Source organism: Bactrocera neohumeralis, chromosome 3 (genome assembly GCF_024586455.1).
Source record: "Bactrocera neohumeralis isolate Rockhampton chromosome 3, APGP_CSIRO_Bneo_wtdbg2-racon-allhic-juicebox.fasta_v2, whole genome shotgun sequence".
Classification (NCBI taxonomy): Eukaryota; Metazoa; Arthropoda; class Insecta; order Diptera; family Tephritidae; genus Bactrocera; species Bactrocera neohumeralis.
Genome location: NC_065920.1, coordinates 17,773,584 through 17,794,653, shown reverse-complemented (window position 1 = coordinate 17,794,653; position 21,070 = coordinate 17,773,584). Strand labels below are relative to the sequence as shown.

At 34.5% G+C, this 21,070-nt stretch overlaps 1 protein-coding gene across 4 annotated transcripts in view; it reads left to right on the top strand.

The window, feature by feature from the left end:
• The first annotated feature begins 5,814 nt into the window (after positions 1-5,814).
• Positions 5,815-21,070, top strand: part of LOC126752076 (neural cell adhesion molecule 1-A) — a 30,614-nt gene continuing 15,358 nt past the window's right edge. Inside the window, exons 1-5 of one of the 4 annotated variants that reach the window (XM_050462636.1) lie at positions 5,815-5,900; positions 9,332-9,938; positions 15,525-15,719; positions 18,650-18,835; positions 19,606-19,737. In XM_050462636.1, coding sequence (XP_050318593.1) covers positions 9,887-9,938; positions 15,525-15,719; positions 18,650-18,835; positions 19,606-19,737 — 565 coding nt within the window. In that variant the 5' untranslated portion in view covers positions 5,815-5,900; positions 9,332-9,886. Of the gene's footprint in view, positions 7,041-9,331; positions 9,939-15,524; positions 15,720-18,649; positions 18,836-19,605; positions 19,738-21,070 lie in introns of all 4 variants that reach the window. The other 3 variants (XM_050462635.1, XM_050462634.1, XM_050462633.1) reach the window with 3 other exon arrangements.

Here is a 21,070-nt window from a genome sequence, read left to right as displayed (position 1 = left end):
ACAGGCAGTCACAACAACAAAAGTGGTCAAAAATAATAATAATAACAATATCAATTAAATCGACCGCAATTGCTTTGCAAATTCGAAATTTCATTATCAGCAATGACATAACAATACACGTATAAGACGCAGTAGCGCCAAACAGTTAAGCTTCTTCGTTACCCCACCGCTGATTTTGTGAGTAGCTCTCCATCGGGTAACAAGAATGCTTTCGTTTGGTTTACTTGAGTTTTTAATTTTATATTCTACGTGCGGTGCGTTTCGTAAGAAGATATAAATTTATACATATGTATGTATGTATATATGTATGTAAGTATCTATGAGTACTCGGTTATATGTATAAATAAAAAAATATATATATATATTACAAAAAGTATAGAATATGTTAATAGCTGGTGAGCATTTTAAAATCATTACTTTATGCAGTTTGTTTTGATTTATTCTTGAATGTGATTATAGAATAAGTTTTAGGGGTCTTTATAGGGGAGAGTTAGTTAGTTAGTTCACAGTTTTGAAGGTCATTGTTTCTGATTGATGCCGTGACTATAAGGAATTTCGGTTTAGTCCACTGTACCGCGCCCGTTTTTTGACACAAATGGACTCCAATTCTTATGATATTAAGTAGTCGCAAAATCATTTCTTATTCTAATCAAACTTCAAATTATTTTTTTAATTATAATTAATTTTTCCGCTAGATACATTATTCCATCAGTGTAAAACTTTTCTGGTTTCTCGGTGAAAAACTGCGACAAGTAATTTTCACAGGCTTCTCTTGAAGCCAACTTTACACCATTAAGGGAGCTCTGCATTGACCGAAACAAATGCTGGTCCGACGATGCAAGATCAGGGCTATATTGGATGCATCAAAACTTCTTAGCCAAGCTCTCCCAGCTTTTTCCGAGTCATCAAAGATGTGTGTGGTCTGGCGTTGTCCTGATGGAAGACGATGCCCTTTCTTTTGATTAGTTCAGGTCGTTTGTTTTGATTGCTTGCTTCAATCTCATCAGTTGTTGACTGTAAAATGTAGAATCAAACGTTCGACCAGGCTGGAGTAGCTCATAGTGGATGATTCCAATCGAATCCCACCAAACACTCATCATAACTTTTCAAGGCATCAACTCTTTGCTTGCTTTGCGAACATTTGTTGAGCTTCACCATGCTTGGGCCATGATCTTTTTCGCACATTATTGTCATATTTGATCTACTTTTCATTCGCTTCAGAAATGGTCCGATTTCATTTCGTTTCAGCAAAGAATCGCAGATGTTAGTTTGCCCATTAAATTTTTCACAGACAATTCATGTGGTATCCAAACATTGAGCTTCTTTTTGTAGCCAGCCTTTTTTAAATGGTTCAAAACCGTTTGATGATAAATGTTAAGTTCCTTAGCGATGTCATGGCTGCTTATGTGACGGTCCTGGTCAATCTTTTCGATAATTTCATCGAGTTTTTCAACGGTAGGTCGACCAGAGCGAGGTGCATCTTTCACAACGAAATTTCCAGAACGGAAGCGAGCGAACCATTGTTGTGCTACACGAACTGATACAGCATCGTCTCCGTAAACTTCACAAATTTCATTGGTGGCCTGCATGGCATTCTTCCCTTTTTTGTAAACAAATTTCAAAATATAGCGAATTTCTTCTATATTTTCACTCATCCTTGAACAGCTGTAACTTTTTTTCAACCTCCCCGAATTTAATTTTTTTCCAGTAATTGTTCTTATGCTTTTTCATATGGAAGTGAAGGATTCTTCAAAACAGCTTTCTTCACCAAAACAGAACTTGGACGAGAGAAAGAAAAAAAAGTTAAAATTTCGCGAATTTCGAATAGAAAAAAATCCTTCATCTAAGTCTTTAAGACTTGTATCTCAAAAACCTGTGCAAAATTTCATGAAGATCAGTTGAGTAGTTCTCGAGAAATCTTGCCAACCGACTTCAAAAACACAGTTTCGAGAAAAACGCGCTTAAAGATGGCGCACTTAGCGTAGCTAGCCTCCAGCGCATAAGTTCTCAAGGCTGTATCTCCGAAACTATTACTCGGATCAGCTTAACAATTTAGGACAATATTCTAGAGATGTTGTAGAATTTAAAAATACAATAAAAAATTCGGTTTTTTGAAACCCGTAAACCCATGTAACCCCTTAAGTTTTTTAACAATATTAATAGTTCACATCATGCTGTAGGCTAATTATGTTTTATTTGATTAAATAAGATTGAATAAGCTGTTGGTTAGCTTCAATCTGTATAATTGAAAGTCCGTTAAGATTTTGGATATTATTTGTAAATAAATATATACAAAATATGTATGTGGAAAGAAACCGTAAGATTTCCGTTAAAAATCAGGTATCACGAACGACCGAGTGTTTTTACTATGCAGTCAAAAAACCTATTGCAGTGATCTTTAAAACGATTTCAAAATAATCGTTCTCCAATTGACTTTTTTCGTGCACTTTTGAAATTTTATGGTAATAATCACCCACCTGTGCTCGTTCTTGCTTTTCAAGCAAGTGTCGCAGTGCCGACCGAGTTGTTTTCTCCTAAAGTAAAAAGCCTATAATAGTGATCTTTGAAGCGTTTCAGGCAGTGGCAAAAGTGTCTAGATCGCTTTGTAATAGAAGAATAGTGATATTTTCAGATTCGTGTATTCTGGTCATTGCTTTGCAATGTTAACACTATTATTCGATAGGTTTTAGTCAAAAATTCTTATGCGCTCTTAAAGTTCGGAAACGGTGTAATTAAGCAACATGTTTCATATTGACAATAGCATGTCTATACGACCTTCCAAAGGATATTGATAGCCGCTTAAACATTCATATTGATATTTTGCATATGTGTGTATATGTACTTAGTACAAGTAATCCAAAATTTATGTTCCACTTGAATCAATAAAATATGATAAAAGGTCCAAATGTCAAGTGGCTGCAAATGAGCTTATATATGTATATTTGCCTTGAAGCTCAAAAGCTTATTAGTTATAGCACTCATGGCTGTAGAAATGCAACTATATACTTGTATATACCATATGTATATGTACTTTTATATAGAGATATGTATACGATGTGTTAATTTAAATTACTAATTAGAAATTACCCCAAATATTTAGATGCAACTTCATATATCAAAATCTCACAGATGAATCCATACATATAATACATAGGTACATATCTATGTGTGAGCGAAAATGTTGAAATTTGCATTTTTGGCATTTGCCTAACCATACTTTTAATCCACACATGAAATGAAATGATTATAAATGTGCTATGTGGCACTAACAAAGTGGCTTTAGCTCGTTTCGCGCCAGGATTTTTGGATGCAAGTGTGAATATATTAAATGCCATGGTATTTTGAGTATTTTTAAATCGCTATAATTAAATGACAGTGATTTTAAGAGCAGCTATTAATTTGTCTTATTGTTTTTATATGAGTTTCTTAAAGGCTCTTTGTTTTATTTTTTTATTATCTTTAGTTACATATTGTTTAAAGCTTTGCAAAATGACTATATCTATACACTTACAGGAATATTTTTATATATTTTCTTGTGAGTTTCAGAACTGCTATTACTTTTCTTTTTAAACTTATTCTTTCCATAATTAGTTAATAATATAATAAGGCCTAGTGTGACAGCATTAAAAACGTCGATTTTGGGCATTAAAAAGGTATTGCATCGATTGTTTCGTAATTTTACGATACGGTTGTGATTCCGGCTTTTTCCGTGGATGAAATTGAAAAATCAAAAATTCTCCTTCAACTACATAGATGATATTCTCCGTACAATGACTTACCATCAAATTTTACCACACCACTGCGTTTCAAAAAAGTTCAATATACGATTCTTGTTGAGATCAAAACCTCGATCGATAGTATTATATGCAGAACAGGCATAACAAATGTCATAACTATCCGATTATTTGTCGTCGAGTTATCACAACGGCAAATACGAAAAATGATATTGTGCTGAATGAACTGAACGGCAAGCCTTTCAAGGCTGTAACTAAAAAATATTTGAGATATCAATTTTAAAATTTAGTATGTTATTTTGAAAGTTATGAACTATCAAAATTTGGAAAAAAACAAAAACGAGTTTTTTTGAAAACTTGACACTAGGTGTGCGCCTCAACTGTAGGAGTGATTTTTAAAAAACTTTTTTCTACTAAGGAAAGTATACTGCTCCTCAGGACTGTATCTTGCATCGTTTAAATACAAAGTCTATAAAGCGGGTCTGCTCCTCACTTGGTTTTTTATTTATAATTAAACCAAATTAAATCTCATATCATTCATTATTTCATTAAAATTTCAATAATCCATTTAAAAGATATCAAAATATCTATTTCAAAGATCTGTGTCACATTGAACTTAACACTTCGGTTTCTAACCGCGTAAATGGATCCCATTTATTGCTTGATTTATAAACGGACACTTTGTTTAAGCAGTCTAAAAGTTTCATAAAATCATGTGGGAGGGTAGCAAGCCCACTGTGCTTCTAAGTTAAAATCAATTGAGCTATATTCTGCATAAAGTATGCTATTTTTTACCCCATCTATCTATGCCGCCTATGCCGTCTCAACAGGCTGAAGGTTGGGTTTTCGCTAAAGTAATGTTCCAGGGTCTAATCATTCTACGCACATGCTTTACAGTCCATCCTAATTTACCAACATTTTGAAATTGTGATCTTAGATATAGTTGGCCAGTAATATCATTTAGTGCCTCCTTATCTATGAGTAGGTAGAAACTTTTGTCTGTACATTGTCAAATGTGAAAGTTTTCCATACAAGAACTTGATTCCGATCGTTCAGTTTATATGGCAGCTATATGTTATAGTGGTCCGATATCGGCAGTTCCGACAAATGAGCAGCTTCTTGAAGAGAAAATGACGTTTGCAAAATTTCAAAACGATATCTTGAAAACTGAGGGACTAGTTCGTATATATACAGACGGACAGACAGACGACATGGGTAAATCGACTCAGCTCAATATACTGATCATTCAAATACATATATACTTTATAGGGTCTCCGACGCTTCCTTCTGGGTGTTAAAGTTTTTCAAAACAAAAGAACAGGAAGAAAGTACAACTTTAAAAAGCTAGAAACGAACTAGGATGTATTGAATTAAACTTTATAATTCAACAACAAGTGGCGCTTTGTTGCTTTCATAAAAAATTATAGCTCAAGCATGGGTAAGGTGCTTAATAATAAAGCTGCAAATGATTTATGGTAACAAACTAGGATACTCCTGAAGAGAACTTGGAAAAAGAAGCTTTTGCGAAATGCAATCCAACAGTTTATAGTCAACAACTTGAAATTATGGCTATAAAACGTTATCTACTTGCACATACATTCCATTTTAGTTTATCTTTATAGAAATACCAACTGTTATACGCCTTCTATAACATTATCCTTGCCATAAAACTGGGAGCTTTTCATTTTCAACAATGCTGGAAATCTCACGCTCAGAGCATTTTAGCGCACACACTCTACAATTCTCCCTTACGCCGTGCTCAGCGCCCACACGCTCGTACGCATATCCTGTATGCCGTAGGCAACATGTTGCCAGCAACACGCTACGACACCAGACGTTCTCACACCGGCAGGTTCGTGCATTGGCGCCGCATGACATCACTTCGAGACTCGTAAAGTTGACGCGGAGCACACTGGCGTCGTGCAACATGCTCGACACGATGCTGATGATGCCACCACACAACACACATACGCGACCACGCATACGCCCATATACCCGAATGGATGGCGGTGGCATAAAGTGTGTCAACATGTTTAACGAGCTGCATGAACTACATTTCATTTGTTCAAAATAAAGGATACGACAGGATGCGAAGTAACTTCAGTGCAATTTCTGATACAGCCGAGATTTGAACGCGCCGCTCTACTGACAGCGAATGCCACAACGGTAAAACGGATAACGGCAATTGTATCATATACGCACACGATGTGTGTGTGTGTGTGTGCTTTATTGGGCTGTCAGTGCGTTGACAGCGTGTTGGTAGCGGTGCATTGACGCTCTTACTTAATTTTCGTTTCGGTTATTCAACTGCACCGCATTTGTTATTGTTGGCGCGCTTTGGTGGAGCATCGTGCTGCCGAATCGCTTTGCCGCTCGTGCGAATCCTTCGCCGCTTGTTGTGTCATATGAAGCAAAAATCTCAATTCGTGCGTGTTGGTCGTTGATGGCCATCAACAACATTCGCATCCTTGGTTTGCTGGCTTTGCCGTTTGCTTGGCAGCAGGAACAATTCAGTCATCATTGTGCAGTGGCGGCGTTTTGACGCGTTCTCCTCATCTTCTGCTGCTTCGCAATAACCAACACTTGTCGTCCAATACAACAAAAGCTCTCGAAGGCTAATACGAGTTAACGAGTGTGCAGTGGCAAAGCCGTAAAAGGATAATCGGTTGAAAATTCAAAGATTCGCAGGCAAAAAAAAAACAACAAAATTGTGAAGCAGCGAAATTTGAAATACTTGCGCCAGTGTAGGTCGCCTGCTGGTCGTTCGTACTGAAACGAGTAGTCGTGCGTGTGCGTGCCCGCGAGTGTATGCTTTGTTTTGTGGCTGCTGACTACTAACGAACTCGTTTATAACAGGAAATTCATGTTTCAAGGATAGGTTGGCGGCAATTTTGAAAATGTTGTCATCGGTGGCGGCATGCCGCTGTGGGCGTTGTTGCTGCCAGTCTGACCTGCAGCACGCAATTTTTTTGCTGTCGGCGTTGGTGAACCATGTATGGTTGTAGTGTGTGTGCAGCTGGCCACTTGGTGATGAACGGTGTGTTCTTTGCGTTTTGTTTTCCTTGGCTAGCACTGTCTTCTTGGCAATTATATGTTGGCTTGGCAAACGCTTCCGAATGATGTCATGCGTGTGAAAGTGCGTTGCTGCGCAAAATATTTATGCAAAAATTGTTTGATTAAAGCATAGCAAATTACCTATGTATGTGTATGTGAATGACAACAACAGCACTGCTTATAAATTAATATATGCAAATGTGTGTGAATAATGACAAAAACTATGAATAGTGAGTTGAATATACAAAATAGGTATGCAAAAAAAATTAGTAAAACAAAAATAATCAATTTGAAGTCGAAGAAAAAAGTGCAAACAAAAAATTTGGTTAAAACAAAATGAAAATCAACAACAAAACAAAATAATGAAATCAAATTATTTTTAATAAAACATAATGTGTAAAATGTCATAAAAATAAAAATAAATTGAAATAAATTATTATAAAATAAAATAATATAACACAAAAACAAAACAAAATTTAATAAAATAAAAATTGAAAAAAAAATGAAAATTCATTAAATTAATATAAAAAAATAAACAAACTGTCGTAAAATCGTAAAATAAAATTATAAATACAAAAAATAAAATTAATTAAAACGACAAAACGAAATAAAATAAAGGTAAGAAGGAAAAAAATAAAAAAATAAAAAAACAAAGTAAAGTAAAATAAAAAAAAAAAATTAAAAAACAAAATAAAATGACAAAAAATAATAATAAAATAATATTAAATAAAATACTTTAATATTTTAAAGTAAAGTAAAATATAATAAAAACGAAAATAAATAAGAAAATAAAATTGAAATTAAATAAAACAAAATGAAGTTGAAAATTTTAAGTAAAGAAAATTTTTAGTGAACAAAATGATGCGAAAAATAAACATAATTATAAATTAAAATAAAAAATCACAGAAAAAAAATAAAAATAAACGAAATAAAATAAAATAAATTAAATGATAAATTTAATAACATGAAATTAAATTAAAATAACATAAAACTTAAAGATTTGAGTAAATTAAAACAAAAATAAAATAAAATAAATTGAACTAAAATATAATAAAGATAATATAAACTAAAATGAAATGAAAAAAAAAATAAATAAAATAAGTTAAAATATAATAAACATTAAAATTAAAAATAAAACGAAATAAAATAAAATTAAATTAATTAAAGTAAAGAAAAATATAATGAAAAATAGAATAAAATACAATAAAAAATTAAAATCATATCAAATAAAATAATTAAGCTAAAATAAAAAATAAAATAAGACAAAACAAAACAAACAAAAAAATATATTTAAAGAAAGCTAAAAATAATAAAATAAGATAGAAAATAAAAGAAAATAAAATAAAATAAAATAAAATAAAATGAAATAAAATAAAATAAAATAAAATAAAATAAAATAAAATAAAATAAAATAAAATAAAATAAAGTAAAATAAAATAAAATTAAATTAAATTAAATAAAATGAAATAAAATAAAATAAAATAAAATAAAGTAAAATAAAGTATAATAAAAAAAATAAAAATGAAATAAAGTAAAATAAAATAACAAGTTCTAGTTCTTTCAAGCCACTTTATTTGACATAAATAGATTTTGTGAAAATATCTTTTCAAATAAAAAGTTTTGCTTACAAAAACTTGATTTGGATCGTTTGGTTTTTCACACAAGAACTTAGTTTTGAGCGTTCAGTTTGTATGGCAGCTATATTCTATAGTGGTTCCATCTGAACAATATGTTCGAAGATTGTAGCGTTGCCATAGACAATAACTCATGCCAAATTTCGTGAAGATATCTTGTCAACTAAAAGAGTTTTTCACACAAGAACTTAATTTTGAGCGTTCAGTTTGTATGGCAGCTGTGTATATTATATAGCAGTTCGATTTGAAAAATTTCTTCTTCGGACATTATAGCGTTGACTTTAGCAATAGTCGAAAATATGTCGATTTCGTGAAGTTATCTTGTCAAATAAAAAGGTGTTTCATGCCAGAACTATACTACAGTCCATCTGAACAATATATTCAAAGATAGCTTTGTCCATTCAAATGAAAATGTTTTCCATACAAGCAATTGATTCAGATCGTTCAGTTTCTATGGCAGCTGTATGCTATAGTGGTCCGATATCGGCGGTTCTGACAAATAAGCACTTTCATGGACAGAAAAAAACGTGTGTGAAATTTCACACCGATATCTTAAAAACTGAGGGATTGGTTCATGTACATACATATGTACAGACGGGCAGACATACGAAATAGACTATATATCATATATGTAGATGCCATTCAAACTGATCGGTCAAAATCAAGTTAATAAATGGAGAGTTTTTTATATGTGTCAGTGATTTTTTATTATTATTTTTTGATAATGAAATGCAGCGAATGGGAAAATATTTACTTTAATTAAATTAAATATAAAGGCTTAGCTCATTTAATTCAATTAATTAAAAAAAATTTAATGAAAATAAAAAAAGTTTAAATTACATGAAAAAAATATTGCAGAAATTATAAAAAAATTTAAATATATTAATATTTTAAAAATGGCGATTTTAGAAAAATTGTATGAGATTAAAAATGATTAGTTGCAAAAAATAAACTGAAACGATAAAGTAGAAAAATAGTAAAATAAAATAATACTAAACAGCGTAAACACTTAATCCATGCAAAAGTGAATGAATTTAACATACAAACAGGCTAAATAAACTTCCTTCAAATATTGCAACAACACATCAACGTTAATAGCAGCTAATTCCATACAAAACATTACTAACAACTGCACATTCATGCCACCATTCATGGCTATGCAACACATACAAAATGGATTTAATTACCCATAAAGGATTACGTTAACATTAAAAAGGATAATTTAGCAGCACATCAGCGGCCAGCAGACTCTGTGACAACAGCAGACGCCTAAATACAGTTACGCCTGATTTTAGTGGATTACGAGCAGTATATTCAATGTGACAGCAACAACAATCAGCTAACAACGCACATAAAATAAGTGGCTTAAATAACATTATAAAGGGCTCTCGTGCATGCGGGCGTGCGTGTGTATGTGTGTGTGACGTGCTAACAAAACAGCAACCACAACAACACGAATTCGCAATGGATTTATTATTTTTATTACATTTACTCATTCTACTCGTCAGTCAAAATGGTAATATACTAACTCTAGATACTATATACAGTTTCGCTTATCTACTTGCACACACACACACATATACAGAGTTACATTTGCACACATACTAATCCAACTCGGACATTCATGCTAATTATATAATACATTTTCTGGCATTTAGCGTTTTATCTTAATTTGTATATTTTATTTCTGCTCTACTTCTAGTATATTTGCAATGCAAGCATTTGCTTTCGGTTTTTACTTTTTTCCCTTTATCCTTTATCCTTCCGGCCTTGCGGCTGTCAAGGCTTAACGCTTGCATAATGGGGAAATGTCAAGAGTTGTCATGTGATGAAATTATTTCAAGCTCTTCAAATGGTTCGGCTTGTGAATCATGCCAGCGTATAATGGCTGTTAGTGTGGTGGAAAATGAAAAATGTACATGTGTATGAAGTGAAGTGTCATTACCCATTTGTGGTTTAACTGTCCGTAGAAAGAAAGAAAGGAAAAGAATGGAGTTCAAAATCAGAAAAATAATAATTGAATCCTTTACCTGGCGTATTCACTTCGGCGAAGTCGAAGAGGCGTAATTATAATAAATCTAGAATTCGTCTAGAAACGTATATATTAGGTATATCAAAGATATACTTCAACTATAGTGTTGAGTTGTTTAGTCGAAGAGACCGAAACCCATGCTAGGATATATAAATATATACATACTATATTTCAAACTTTTCGAAAATTCGAGCGTTGAGATTCAGTATATTTAATCGGACGAGGCCAATTGAATTGTAAATATATTTAAAATAATGTTGACATCACTTAGTAAGCGCTATGGCACTGAATGTCTGGTTGCATATAGCACCAGTGGACATAGCCCAGAAGTGTATATCGCGAAATTGTCCGTCAACTCAGGGAATCTGGGTACTTAGATGACTGCGAGCCTGTGTGATCTGGAATCCTCGAACACTTAGATTTCATTACAAAAATCGTGGATTACCAGGCCGCCGAACCTAGCCCTGGTGGTCTCTTCTCTGCTAGATACCTTCTAGGGCGCTGTGGAATCCTCGCAAACTTTGATTTCATTCCAAAATTGTGGATTACTAGGTCGCCAGGTAGCTTTGGCTGTCTCTTCTCTATTCACATATCTTCGAGGGAGACATGAGAGGGAAGTACTCGCTGGAGATGAGGGGCGGTTTTTTATGGATGGATCAATGCTTGCGGAGAGGGTTGATAAAAGAGTACACTGCCGCGAACTACACTTTTAGTTTTTTTCTGAGGACTGAGCTTATTCCAAACGGAGATGGCTGCTGTAAAGGTTGGATAGATCTACTGCTCCTGTGCACAGCTTCAAAGTCGTAATCTATCCGATAGTAGGCAGCGATATTAGCCTTGAGTTCGCTGACTGTGCGCTCTACACCCGTGAAAGTATGTCTAGACTCTTTATGTCTAGCATCGAACTATTTTATGATTAGACTGGTTTGCGTGTTCGGTCATAGCGGTATTGCAGGAAACTATGAAGCTGATGAGCTCGCTATGGCAGGTACTTAAGTCAGGATAATTGCAGAATGGGAACGGGTAGGAGCTTCGTTGGCATCTTCTGGTTCACAACTAGACTGTTGGACATCAGACCCTGGTCGACTAGCAGCAGCTCTGCAGTCGCAAGGTCTTTCTGCCCCAGGGTAAAGCATAGGAGGTTTAGGCAACTCTTCGCACTCAGCAAAGTTCACCTCTCAATGAATGTAGGATCTCTAACTGGACATTGTGCGATTGGGATTCATGAAGTAAGAGTAAATTTGTTACAGAATGCCAGCTGAATCAGCTATTTGGAAGAAGATGAGATAGAATCATCTCGATACTTCCCCCTTTGAATGTCCTGCTTTTCCTAGATCAGAGAGAACAATTCAGATTTTACTTTTTTAGACATCCAGCTGAAAAAGTGGGAGTATAAGGCAGGTTTGTGATGGGTTCTGGGCATTTTTGCCGATAGCTAATTTTCAACTTGAGGAGTTTTTCTTTTTGGAATAACAATATACTATACATAGTAGACTAAGTGAGATCCCCATGCCATGCTAAGAGAAGAAAATTTACCCTTTAAAAAAGTTTGCAATGGTTAGCTACGGGCTATAGGCTTGTTTCGAACATAGTCAAAAGAGCTGCTTAGACCAAAGGGAAAGAAAATTCGTGGAATTGCCAAAATCATATTATGTTTTCGAGACTGCATAATTTTATAAAAGAATAGTGTGATATTAGTCTATTTGAAGTTTTTCTGTTGATATACACCCTGTCAAGAAAGTATCGGGAATTTATAAATAAAACGAAAATTTTTCAATCATCATCCAAATTTATTTTATCGCCTTCAAAATAACATCCATTTAAAGCGATGCACATGTGCCAACACTTCTTCCAATCGTCAAAACATTTTTTATAGGCACTTTCCGGGATGGCCTTCAGCTCTCGTGTCGAATTTATTTTGATGTCTTTAATTGAGTTGAAGCGTGTTCCCCGAAGTGGATATTTCAATGTGGAGAATAAGAAAAAGTCACAGGGGGCCATGTCAGGTGAATACGGTGCTTTCTCAATGATATTTGTTGAGTGTTTGGCCAAAAATTCATTCACAATGATGGCTTTGTGCCATGGTGCGTTATCATGATGAAGAATCCACGAATTTTTTGCCCACAAACTCGGACGTTTACGACGGATAGCGCCTCGTAGGCGCCTCATAATAATAATACTCTTTGTTGACGATGTGACCAGTTGGAAAATATCCATAGTGGACAACACCGCGAATATCGAAGAAAACAATGAGCATTACCTTCCCGATACTTTCTTGTATATTTTACTTGAGGCTTGACTATCGTGTTCTCTGAAACATAGTATATCATAAAAAAAATATGGAATTATTGAATTTGATTTCAAAGTGTATATCGAACAGAAATGGAGCCTTGTTAAGAAAGAAATTTTATTGAATTTTGCTTATAGCCAGAATAGGTTCTTCTAGGTCTGATTGTTAATGCGTTGTGAAATAAATCCATAAAGAAAGAATTGAACTTCTGATAAGTATATATAAAACTGAGGATGCGATGAAGTCTTACAATGATATACCGTTGAAAATGTGTAGATATTTCGATGTGTAAATTTTCATACATATGTATATAATGACAAAGTGCCCAAAGCTCCATTATACAAGTATCAGAAGTGAAGCCACCTACACATATTAATTTGAAGTTCTGATCTACTAATTAAAACATTGCATTGTTACCAAGAATATTTGCTCAATGAGCAATACTGTTTACGAGGCTATAAAGTATCTGAAGAATAACACATTAGTTAATTGTACCCTTCAATAAGCAACTAAGTACGCCTTGAACATTATGAAAACTTTGAACAAATCTAAAAGATTCTGTTTTTCGCGCATTAAAAAGTCACGCCATCAATATTGTACAACATCCGTTATACTATATTCAGAGTGAATTTGTTTTCAATGCTCGTAAATGACGCAATGCGCTAAAATGTTGCACTTCTTCCTACCATTAACTGCTGCAGAAACAGACGCCAAATTGCTGCAACAAACTGCAGCCAGCAACTTGCAGAAGCACACGCAAACTTACAAATATACTTGTTTGAAATTGATGTGCCATAAATACAAGTGAAAAGAAATCGTAAAACAATATTATGCCCAAGCGTATTGAGCATTCGTTATTAAAAAGTGAAGTAAAAACAATTTTCGGCATAAAAAGTTGCTAACACAAGAGATGAAAATCGAAGGTAGTAAATTTACAATGTCTATTATGACATGCATATTAAACTAAAAAGAAAGAACAACTCTCAGAGAAAAGAATTTTTGCGGGTACTAATATGCGAGGGTTGCCTTTCATATTTCGGGATTAGAGAACAAAAACAAGTATTAATTCACGAAAATCGTTTTACTGTTTTTCAAAATATACTCCATTAAGGTCTAAACACTTCATGCGTTTGATCAATTGTCGAAGCATTTTTGCCACTCTGATTGAGCTATCTCCAAAACATGCATTCCGAACTCATCAAACGCCTCTTCAGATATCAAAAAAAGTTTACCCCTTCGTTTATTTTCTACATACGAGAACAGAAAGCTGTCATTCTGTGTCAAGTCAGAACCATAAGAAGGATGACTCGTCATATCAATGTTTTGAAAGCTCAAAAATACGGTTGTTTTGATTGATGTGTGAGAGCTCGCATTGTCGTGGTGAAGAGTGATCTCTCTTCGGTTGTTGGTTATCTTGATTTCTTAAAAGGCAACTAGCAAAAAAATAGTTGTGTCCCACTCAGTATTTACTGTTAAGCGTTGCTCTAATGGTATGGTTGCTACATGTCCAGTTTTTTTTTTAAACAGGCACTAAGCCCTTCATGTCCGAATAACTGTTGTTGGATTCGGCTCAACTGGAATAACCCATACAGTCGACTGCTTTTTACTTGCGGCTTTTATGTATAAATCCACGATTCTTGACCTGTCATGATGTCATAGACGTGTTTCGAGTCACCTTTATTGTATTTTGTTAACATTCCTCTCGACCAACCAGTAAGACCCTATATTTGAGCGATTGACAAATTGCCTACACAAGTTGTCTCAATCTGACAATAGATCACATGACGATCTTGCAATATCAACTTACGCACAGCATCATTAATTTCCGGAACAACAACTGATTTTGGACGATCTTCTCAAAATTCATCTGGGCGTGATCTAAGATCTCGATTCAATCCACATACCATCGATAAACACTGGTTTTTGACATAGCTTCATCACCCAAAATTGAATTAACTACATCGATGGACTGTTATATGTATATATGTAACATCTGTAATGTAAAACTTTACGAAAAAAAATTTTATAGTGAAACAAAAATGACTAGTTTTATATTTGATCCAGAAAATATTGAATAGTTATATTATGTATGTTCGTCACTTATCCATCATTCTTCTTATACTTAGGCTACATTATTTAATAGTACTTTAGTGTCAGATAAGGGTATGTTTCCTGAAAGATGTTTAGAGAAAACTACCCTCAATTAAATTTATGATCCTTCGATAGGGATACTGTCGAGTTTTTAGTCTCTGGCCTGAAAAAAATCAGGGTGAGTTCGATTAGGCAGACCCAACTTTAATGGGAATCTGTACTCCATTTGCCAGACAATATTTTCTATCATAATAGGGTTTTGAGAACAAGAATCATCTCTGTTTAATGTTAGGATGAGAACTGTAACCCTTTATTAACATGGCTAAAACTAGGATACAGCAAGGACAAGCAACTTTATTTTTTTCTGACAACATTTTTATCATAATTGCGTTTTGAAAAGGAAATGTTCATTAAAAATAGCAAAATATATATGTATATATATATATATATATGAATAGTATATAGGCCCAGTGTAACCATTATTTAAAATTTTCTATTAAAAACATATTTTTCAAGTATAAAAATTCATTGAACACATTTTTTTTGAGTTTTCCATATTTAAAGTTTTAAAATTTTATTTTTATAACTCATTTATTTTACAGTTTTTATTTTAAAATATATTCTAACATTTTCTGGAAAAATTTCTGCTACTTAAAATTTTAAACAACTTTCTTTTTCTCTCTTTGCAGTTGCTGTTCTCGGCCAATTGGAGGGCAGTTGGCTAACCCTGGCACCCTCGACACCATCTATCACACATTTTGTAAATGATTCCTTCATTATATTCTGTAAAACAGTACAAAAGGATGCGAATGCGAAATGGAAAGACCCTAAAGGGGTGCCCAAGGAAAATACAAAAGGGCGTGTGCATATCGAAAAGAAAACTGGTTGGTGTCATTACGCATTTATTTTCGATTTAACCACCAATTACTTAGAGAAAACAATAATTTATTTAAAAAAAATATAATTACTCCAAACATATTTTTACCATATGTATGTATTTATATTTCTTTTCCACAATGCGATTCTGCACTCACTTCAAGCCGTGCAATTAAATAAGTACGTACAACTGACCAACAAATTATGTGTCATGTTAACCATAGAAATATACGAGTTTACGCTAATACGGTGTCCTCCCATCGTTAGCGGTACTTTTTGCTTCTGTCATTTCCCGGCACAACGTTGGCGTATGGGTTGATGTTCACTCAGTCTTGTCACTTTCTGCTCTTTGCCACTGACATTTGCGGCATTATGCAAAAGCATCAACGCCTCTTCCACTACAACAAAGTCACACAGCTCCTATGCCAATTACTGTTGCTCAGCTATGCTTCCGTATATCCTATATGTGCCAGTGGAGTAGTAAATATTTTCGGAGGGTTTCTGATTGGATCTTTGGTTAAATATTTATTAATATTTTTGTAGATATTGAAAGAGAGATCGTGAAACAGTAACGGTGTGGAGAAAATGGGAACTTAAGTCCTCATGTCCTTTCTATGCACAAAATGAAATCATATGTGCCTATATTCGAAGCTTATAAGAAAAATCCCTGTTTGAGAATCTGTCATTATCAATATTCCGATTGCTCCTGCGCTAACACCCTGGACATCGACAATCAACAGCCTTAACTAAATTGACACCTAAGTGGTTCCTGGCTATTCCGTTCTTGCCTACTTGCTTGTACTTCTGAATTTTCTGTACGATGTACTCTCCTTAAGGAAAAGTAGTTTTGAATATCTGAATCTTTATTATTGTAGTTCTTACTCGGGTTAGTCTGGATCCATTCTTTAATATTAAAAGAAGCCTAATTCTTTTCCACTCCAGCTGCCCAATATCTCTTAATTTGGCGCATTGGGATTTGTGAAATATGTCTCATACGGCTGAAGGCTGAACGTCTCATCGTTTTCCGCGCATGCTCTGCATTTTTCTCATTTTCTGAAGCTGGGACTTTAATGGCAAGTTCTCTGGGATGACCTTTACAATGTTACTAAGCTCAATTTTGTCTATAAATTCGAGCTTTTTGGTCCCTCCACCATCAACACTATTCCAAAATAACTTTGTTGCTTGTGTTCCAAAACCTGAGGTATTCCTCTGGGGTCCATTGCTTCAAAAAGTCCCTGAAGAAGCTAAATGACCTAGGGAAGCCTAGGGGACTTGTGTCTCCAGATACCGCCGAGCTTACCAGCTCATCTGCCTTATCATTTTCTTCTATTCCTTTAGAACCGGTTACCTAGATCAAGTTACCTCCTGATATCCCTTCTTGCATAACCTAACCCATTGAGACTTAATATTGGCTCTAAGGATAGCCTTAATGGTATATATTACTACAGAAGAAGACCGTTCCTGTTCCTATTTCATGCTTTGATCCGGCGGTGAATATATAGACTTCGTCGATGGAACTATCGATCAAAAATCTCCTAATACATTATTTTCTACTGGAAGGTAAAGACGTTGTGTTTACTTCCTCGTGAGACTCCCTTTCTCGGTCACATTGCTAAATTAGTCCGATTACGAGTATGATATCATCTCGTGATAATGCTGAATTTGATTCCAATGGTTTACAATCATGAGCCGGCTAGACACAAGCATTGCCTCATACTTCACATATATGTATATGCAAAGGCCGGATGTGAAGGATAATCTCCTGAGTCTTAGTTGGCATAGTTTTCATTGCGCCCTTTGCACCTGTTACAGGGGCTTAATACGACATTCGATTATTTAACCACCATACCACCGCACAATATATGGTTGCCAACCCCACTGTAAGGCAATGGCTGTTCTACAGGAATTCCAGACTTGGAAGCACAATATGTTCTCTCCAGCTTAGTTTTTTTATCTAGGATAATTCCGAGACATTCAACAGAGCTCGAGAGTACAATAGTTCTATCCCTTAAGGAGGGGAGATTGATTTTGGAATTACCAATGATATTTCTTATCGGATTTCTTGGACTGAATTGTCTTGAACTATGCTAACCAAAAGACCATAAGAAAAATATCTACCGGATCCAGCTTAGTTTTTTATCTATGGCAACTTCGAGATATTTGACAGAGCTGGAAGTAGAATAGTTTTACCCCTTTAAGAAGGGAGATTGGTTTTGGAATTACTAAGGATATTGAGTCCAAAGAAGCCGCCAACCCTGGACTCAGTTTGAGATCTACTGGAGCATATACATATTAGAAACATAAGTCTTGTAGAATGTTGTGTCAATAGCTAGTGTGTTTAAAGAGAATTGTCACCTGCCGAACAATTTGCTATGTGCTCCTTAATAGCTACGCCACTGCCTTGTGCCACTGACATGCTGACATTACGAGTGAAGAGCAGAACAGTGAGATCGCACGTCCAGCCAAGCGAAAGACGTCCAACGAACCACAACACAGCTGTAATGCGAAAAATGCAAATTCTCCAAGAGAAAATAAACCAAAAAGACTTATCCTTTCATAAATCCCGCTTACATGTGTCCATAGGCACACAGCATTTATGCACATGTATACATACATATACCTACGTATATACCGTTGCATGTGTGTGTGTAATTAACTTTTATGTGCGCGTGTCTGTGCGTCTTCATGCTTAATGCTTGTTGCTGTTGGCAACTTTTCGGCTTACAGGAATATAAAGTAAAAAATTTTCGCTTTCAATTCATTTATTCATACATTACATATATCCCTTGCCTCACCACCACCACAAGTCGGGTAGTTTATGCGACACTACTGATTTGTATGTAATATTTCTTGTTCTACATCTTCTTCTCGTCTTCTTCTATCGTTTTTCTTCTTCTCGTCATCTTTGTTTCGTTTTTGTTTAATGGCATGCATGCAGGATTTTTGGCGTTGGTCTTCGAGCACATTGCGCTGACGGACAAGGGCAACTGGACGTGTGAGGCAACGCTGACTAACAACAACAATAACAACGAAGCCACATCAGCAGCATCAACGCCGGATGCTGGCAGCACCGCAACACTGGCCAGCGGTGAGGCGAGGAAGTCCTTTGAGCTGCTCGTAAATCGTACGTTCACTTCCGTGCAGGTTTATCTTGTGTAATTTATACAAGCTCACACATATTTACATGCATACACATAAACATTTTACTTCTATACACACATATATACATGTTTATATGTTTGTGTTCGTGCGTCCCTAAAATGCTCACACTTATTTTTATCAATTTCCAAGTGTCACAAACGCCTGCCTTACTTTGTTTATCATTAGACAATAATCTATTCAACAATTTCGCCACCATCACTACACAGACTCACACACATATGTATATATAAATCTATATTATATCCTTAACAAACGCTTAGAAGGCGTATGCAAATATACATACATACATATGTATATATGTATATATAAAGGTATCTTTGCCCTATAAATTGCCTCTTTTTATCCTCCTTTTGTTTGATTTCCTATTTTTCTAAACATTTGCTTACACATCGCTTCGTAATTCCTTCGCTCGGTCGACTAACTTCGTTACCATTTTGTATATCCTTAATGTTGGTTACTCATACGCCCCCACTTACCGGCTCGTAAACGCTTTGTTGTGGTATTGTGGATATCCGCCTGACTCATTGTGGCTAATGTGAATGGATTCCAACAACAAAAATAACACAACAACAAAATAAAATAAAAAAATACAAAAATAAAATTATATAAAATTCGACTACTCATCTGCGTGCCACCTCATCGTGCCACGCAAACAACAACAATACCCCACAACAACAACAACAACATTCCACAAACAATAAACGGCGCCCAACAATGCAACTGAAAAACCAGAGAAAATCTCCTTTGACAAAACGGAGCTGGTGCAGTCGGCGGGTGAGGGTCGTGACGCCACGGTCAAGTGTTTTGTTAAAGGTGATCCCCGTCCGGACGTGTCCTGGCTATACAATGGCGAATATATAAACAGTAAGTAGGCATGCAATGACACGTGTTGCAATAAAATTAAATTAGCTATTGCCATTAAAAGCAAATGGTGAATAAAATGCCCTTACAATCCAATATAGTATGTGTGTAGGTGTCACGTGTTATCACGTGTATATGTTTAAAGCAAGTTAACGGTGTAATAAAATTAGTACGGAAAAAGCTTTATGTTTACTTTAGATTAGCTGTTTGCTGGTGTGAATAATTATTTGTGAAAAATTTTAGGAATAAACTGTTTGTGGAAAGTAATAACAGAGTTATAAAATGCATGATTTCATATGAAGTATAAGAGAGTAAGCTTTTTAGTATTTCCAACGTGGTGGACATTATAGAGTTTTATGTGGTCTCCGAACTCCCTCATTAACTTAGCTGAGGTTCATCTGCTGATACTGGCGATTCCGTCACGCACCATAACCTCATCTACATTTTCTGTCGGAAGACTCCTACCAATCTTACTTATCGACCCTTGCAGGTTTAGTCACGTTTCTAAAGAGACTTTGATACCACGCTTTGAAGAGGACTACACCGTCGTTGTATGTAATGAACCCCCAGCAAGCAGATTGTTCGATTCCTTTCTTTTCCCTCGTCTATTTTCTAATATTTCATTATTAATGTCTTTTCATATTTTTGATTAACCGAAACCGTTACAATTCATTTAAAATTCTATTATATACGAATGCTCAGAAACTCAAAGTTTTCGTTCAAGTTTTATCAAATTCAAACGGTGTCTTTTGCCATGACCCAGAGCTCGTGGAAGTCCTTATCTAAATTTAATAATATACTTTTCTTTAATCCAATAATGGGTTTTGGTGGTGTTATTTTGAGTACTTTACATAAGAAGAAGAACTTTATGAAATAAATAATAAAATGTTTAGGATTAAGAATATCCCTAAGCAACAATTGTTTTTTCTAAAATTTTTTACTTATATTATATATGTAATGTTCTGAAAAGCATTCAGTAGAAAGATTCGAAAGCTGAAAAAATTAATTAAATGTTAATAAGAGTTAATAAGTATACTGTGAATAAAATTTTTTAAATATTCTGAAAATTTGTAAACTAATTTTTCTTTTTGAAATTTGGTTAAGATTAAAAATTATATTATTATATTTATTGTGAGGTGTTTTAAGTAAATTTGAATAAAAAAATATTTTTTTGTAAATATATTAAAACTTGTTAAGTATTTTTAAGTGTTAATACAATATATTCATATTAGGGTGTGTCAAAAAAATATTTTTCACCAACTTCAACCGTTAATATTTTTTAAATAGTTAATAAGTACACTGAAAAAATAATTTTTTTTGAATATTTTGAAAGTTT